Below are 6005 nucleotides of genomic sequence, written 5' to 3'. Positions count from 1 at the left end.
TAGCTGTCCTGGAACTCACTTTGTAGACCAGGCTGGCCTCGAACTCAGAAATCCGCCTGCCTCTGCCTCCCAAGTGCTGGGATTAAAGGCGTGCACCGGCGCCACCACCACCAGGCACCACTGATTTTTTTTATTGACTTATTTATCTGATTTCCCAACAAGTCTTGCTCAATAGCTCTGGATGGCTGAAACTCACTCTACAGACCAGACTTGGCTTACAGAGATCTGCATGTCTTTGCATCCCAAGTGCTGGGAATAAAAGGTTATTCACTTTTATTGAGTGTTTCCTGTGAATTTATTCTAGAAACAACGCATATTTTTCTACTAAAATATCACTGTTTATGTCACATTAAGTGACGTGGCTATGGTGGGTAGTGGTGATGCACGCCTTTAATTCCAGCATTTGGGAGGCAGAGAGAGGCCTATCTCTGTGAGTTATAGGCCAGCCTGGTCTATAGAGCTAGTTCCTGAATAGTCAGGGCTACATAAAGAAACCCTGTCTCAGAAAAACAAATAAATTCTATAAGTATAATTGGCATAGGTACATTTGAAAGTAAACAATGATATTTTGTTTTTTGCCTGCTCGTTTGAGATAACACCTCACCTAGCCAGAGTTGGTCTCCAGCTCATTAAGTAGCCAAGGATGACCTTGAACTCTTGATCACTGTAATACATACGTATATAAAAACAGCAGTGAAATCCAATAGCCGGGATAATCCAGGATGTTTTCTAGAGTGGATGAAGAAAAAGTTTATCTACACACCAAGTGTGGTCAACTTAGAGACTCCTTTTGTAATTTATAGGTTGCTTATACAGGCCAGTATTTGTGGAATGAATCCTGAATCTTAACTGTGCATTTTGTATAGTGTTATAAAACAACCTGCCCTTAGGTAGTCTAGATGTGAAGATAAGCATATCTAATTTAAATTTTCTCTATTATAGTCTATAGCAAAATGCATAAGCAAGATTAAAATTAGTTGATAAATAGATGTTAGGTTTTTGTGAAAAGCATGTCTTACTTGGCATCTTTCTGTTGAATAGTCAACTGATTGTCTAATCGCAAAGTTAGCAGCTGCTTCTGGTGAAGGGCGTCATTAAGTTTTTCCTCTAGCTCCTCAATCTGCATGGAGAGAATCTAGTAAGTTCTAAGTTCAGCTTTTAGTCAGCATAACAACAACAACAACAACAACACAAACCACTCAAGATAACCAGAATAGGAGTCTATAAGGTTCTGGGTTAAGCTACTGTCTTATGGATGTTCTGCCAGGCTACGAGTACGATGATCCCCCTAGCTTACACACAGAGCTCACTGAGATGGGAACTTCATGTAAACTCTCTGCTCATACTGACTGGTAAGTCATGAGCTAACCTGAGCACTGTACATCCTCCAGTAACTGCCATGGAGGTGAAAACACAGACATTCAGAAAAAACAAGTTAGTGCTCAATTCACTAATCTCATGATTTCTGAATTAAAAAGATAAACGGGCTCTCTTGACATGCCTATCTGGACTAACACACAGTTCTCACCAACTTCCTTTCCTGATATTTCACAAACTTCCACAACTTCCTTTATTTTACCTTTAAAATGTGTAACAAAAGTATACCACTTTCAAGTCACTGTCTCTGTAAAAAATTCTCATTGTAGCAGAGTACCCTCCCAGAGATCTTTGTCAACAAGTTCCTTTGTGACTAACTGAAACCAACACATGGCTCAGTCCATATAAATTTTCCAGTTCCCTAATAGCCTGTGCTTTTTGTTAACCCCTATGCACTTGGTCCTGTGCTAATCTAATTCCTTGTCCCTTTGTTTTAACTCAGACAGTTCTTGTCTCCACATTAACAAGCAGATGAGTCTAACAGCATTCCTCTTACATCCAGCCCCCTCTCTCCTGGATCACCTTTACCACTAAACAAATACACCAAGCCTCCAACACACAAAACAACAAACATCACTGCCTTGATCATATTACTCCTAGGCTATAAACCATTTCCCTTCTATCTTTCAGATTAAAGCTTCAATATACATCTGTCCCATACTATTCAGTGGAACTATTCTTGTCAAAGTCTGTAATGCTCACCTAAGTGGACAGAATGAGGTTGAACAGTTAAGCACTGTACGTGAGACACTCACTACTCACAGTACTGGAATCCAGCAGTAACATAATACAAGTCTGTCCTTGCACTCAGGGTCCCTACAGTCTATTAAAAGACACTGACAAACATGGGCTGGTGAGATGGCTTGGTGGTAACTGCTTCCTGCCAATCTAGATGACCTGAGTTAGATCCCTGAAGCCCACACAGTGAAAGGAAAGAACTGGCAGATCTGGGCTTAAAATATTTCCACCCTCCTCTTCCAAGATGTTCCCAGGCCTTAGGTATACAGGGTTTCATCACAGATCTATCAGTTGGGCTGGACTCCCCATGGTCAGTTGTTTTCTCCATTGTGGTCTGCTGCAAAACAAAGCCTGTTTGACAAGGGATGAAAGCTACATTTATTCATCTGTGGGTACAAGGATAAGTTGTGATGCAGCTAGGAATTGTAGTGGTTAGGGACACGGTGGCAATAGGTCCTCCTCTAGGTCCATGGCCTCGCCAGCCAAGGGTTAGGTGGCTATGCTTATAGTACCAGGTGTGAAAGTCCTTCTACTAAGTGGGCTAGAATCCAGTTAGTTGGCTGTTGGTTACTCCTGATCAAGTATTACTATTACATTTTAGAACATCTTGCCAAGTAAGAAGGCTTGAATTTGAGGGTGTGGGTGCAGGTGCAGGGGGCCAGGGAATACACCAAAGCTGGACAGAGGACAGAGGAGGGGGAAGGATGCACGTACTGAAGTCAGATTTGAAATTTTCAAAAACTAAATTGAAAAATGAGGGGAGAGCCAAGTCCTACAAGAGTCCTCTACATGTGCTCTACAGCATGTGTACTCTCAGAACACAAAATAAATGTAGAGCGAGAGAGATAAAATGAACGAAACCAGTAAGTAGGTCTGCATGTGTTTGTGGGTGTGTGTACATGTATAATTTGGTACATAAAGGGATGAAAATGACATTACTCTTTCAGTTGAGAATCATTAATATGTATTGTGCTTACTAAGTGTCTGTATTCTCTCATATCTACTTCCCTATATGGTAACCAGTCACCAATGTGATAGGAGTTGAGAGGAGGCCGACTGGGGAATGCTTAGGTTGCACAGACAGTGTGCCTAGGACAGGAGTGACTGCCCTAATGAAACAGACAGATGGAGAAAAAATAGCTGCCCTTCTGCCAGGTGAGGACTCAGCAAGAGGCAGAAGACCCTGAATGGACAGAGAACTCACAACCAGCGCCCGCTCCTGGATATATCGGCTGCAACACTGTGAAAACAAATTCCTATTCCTAAGGTTTTTGTTTCAGCATCTCAGAGAGAGAAAGGCAAGAATAACAGCTATATCCTAATGTGAGCTACTGGCTCAGTCATTAATGTGAAGTGCTATTTCTTTACTGCATTAAAACCCTGAAGGGGCCCCATTAAGAAATTGTTCCTTCCTCCTCATGTATTTTCCTCATGGGCAGAGCACATATCTAGCAGGCTGAAAGCCCTGGGTTTGTTCCCAAGCAGCTCACAAATAAGTAAATAATCAAATTTTAAACCAATACTTTATGATTTCTTTAACTTTGATGAGTCTGAAGGTTTTGCTTGCACATATGTATGTTTCAGTCTGGTGCCCTCGGTGGCCAGAAAACAGTACGGAATCCTCTGAAACTGCGGGTTCTGAAATCAGAACCCATGTTGTAAAGGGAAGAGCAGTAAGCACTGTTAACTGCCTAGCTATCTCTCTAGCCCTCTCCTTCTTCCTATTAAGTTGCGTAGTGTGTGTATGTGTGTGTGTGTGCGAGTGTGTGCGTGCCATGAGTCAGTTCTCTTTTCACTATACATCCCAGGGATGGAGCTCAGGTCCCCAGGCTTGGATGGTTAAGCATTTTTACCCATGAAACTATCTCATTGGCCCCAAAGAAATACATTATCTTCTAGTAGAGAAACACTGAGTATCTTAATGAGTATCTTAATATGCATATCATATTAAGTAGTATAGAGCTAAAAGAAAAGACCAAGTTAATAAGAAGAAGTATAATGACAACTTAAACAAACTGCTGGACACGGGCTTCTGCCGGAAGAGCTGAGATGGAGAGTAAAGAGGGAAAGTTCACGGTCAGAAACAAGTAACTGTCTTAGGAACAGAAGAAGTAACACTGCAGAGATGTGTCTGGAGGTCAGTCACTATTTCTTAGGGCTCGTTTCATCTCTACCAGGCATTCCATGAACTACCCTGGGACTAAGGACCACACAAGGCAAGCACCGTCACTAAAGGATAAGGCACTTGCTAAAGACAATGGTCACCTACAATCGACGTCTGTGACACAGCACCGCTCATCCAGAGTAACTGTAGGAATGTAACAAGGAACCCGACTTGTAAAGCAAGGGCGATTGAGATTCAACGACACAGTTGTGATCTTCACGCTTCCTATCAGACCAGTCAGTCCCAGGGAACTTGGCTACACATCGTCCTTAAGGAAAGACATAGTCCACTAATGTCACACTCGAAAACTTGAGCCTTCAAAGGTAACTCACTCATACACTTAAAACACCCCATTTCAATACGCAAACTGCAGAAAGGCGACATTGGGCAAGGAGTATGAAGTGTGGCATTTAAGTTCCATATATATATGGAACAATATATATATATATATATATATATTTTTTTTTTGATTTTTCGTTTTTGAGACAGAAAAAAATCACATAGTCCTGGCTGCCCTAGACCTCCCCATGTAAATCAGGATGGCCTAGAATTCAGAGTGATGCACCTGCCTCTGCGTCCAAGGGCTGGGATTAAAGGCGTGTGCAACCGCACCCAGCGTATATACCAACTTATCTTTCCTTTTCAGTTTCAAGAGAATAACAGAATTTGCATCTGACCTTACCTTTGTAAGATAATCCATTTTCAAGTTGTCGATCATCATGTTTTTCTGGGATAGCTCGATTTTCAGTAACTGAATATTATGAAGTAACTCTTTTCTTTCGATTAACTGCCTGGTGATTTTGACTTTACCCTCTCGCTCCTCTGATGATGAGACATCATCTGTATGAATGGTTGTTTCCAAACTAATATCTTCAGACTCCAGAGAACTAGAGATATTTACTTTTTTTGGTTCCTTGGCAATTTTGCGAGACATTTTATTATTTGAATCAATCTTCTGTAGAATAAAAAGAAATAAAGTTAAATATACAAAAAAAAAAAAAAAAACCTACTACAGGGCATACAGAGCATTAACGAGACACCAAGGATCACCTAGATCATTAGGTATTGGAAGGTCCCAAATGTAAGGATAGCCCTATAATACCAAGTATCAAACTCAAGGAGAGGCTGACTTTTGTCACTGAAGGTCCTCACAGAAGTAGCATTGAAATCTGGACACACACAGAAAAATGTTTGTATGTCGGCGGAGGGTTTATAAAGCAAGAGCAGAGGAGACGTCAAGACTTACATGCCAGGTTTAGTTTTACAGGTAAGGCATCACCGAAAAATTTGAAAACAGGCTCAGAGTGAGACAAAAGCATTTTTAAATAACTTGAAAAAACCTAAAGAGGTTAGAAGGGCAAAAACTCGAATATTCTAAATAGCACATTTTAGCCTTCACAAGGCTTTTAGTAACTCCCTTGTTTAAATACGACAGGATTTAGTAAAATAGTTACAGAACTAGCTATTTCAGTTTTTCTAAAGGGAACGCTAAAGAAGGTCTGTGTGGTGGGTGGGGAACAGGAAGAGCTACAGTACAATCCGCCTCTTTCCTTTTTAAAGGGAAGGGATGGGAAAAAAAAAAGTAAAATAAGAAAACAAATCCTTGCGTGAGTTACAAAGGACCAGGGACCGGCTTCTCCCTCTTTTATTAAGAAATCTGTAAAGTCTAAACTTCCTACATTTTAGCATCTCTGCGCCGCGTGAGAAAGAAAGGGAAACGGATTCC

General features: G+C 41.0%; 1 protein-coding gene across 4 annotated transcripts in view; it reads right to left on the bottom strand.

The window, feature by feature from the left end:
- The window catches only part of Pibf1 (progesterone immunomodulatory binding factor 1), a 159496-nt gene that overhangs the window by 152795 nt on the left and 696 nt on the right, over window positions 1–6005 (bottom strand). For all 4 annotated transcript variants that reach the window (XM_021181398.2, XM_029468942.1, XM_029468943.1 and 1 more), the window contains exons 2-3: window positions 4962–5234; window positions 1020–1120 (exon numbers count right to left, since the gene is read on the bottom strand). In XM_021181398.2, the coding sequence (XP_021037057.1) occupies window positions 1020–1120; window positions 4962–5213 (353 nt within the window). In that variant the 5' untranslated portion in view covers window positions 5214–5234. The remainder of the gene's footprint in view (window positions 1–1019; window positions 1121–4961; window positions 5235–6005) is intronic.

This window comes from Mus caroli, chromosome 14 (assembly GCF_900094665.2).
Source record: "Mus caroli chromosome 14, CAROLI_EIJ_v1.1, whole genome shotgun sequence".
NCBI lineage: Eukaryota > Metazoa > Chordata > Mammalia > Rodentia > Muridae > Mus > Mus caroli.
Note: the sequence above shows the minus strand (reverse complement) of the source record. Positions and strands in the feature narration are given on the sequence as shown.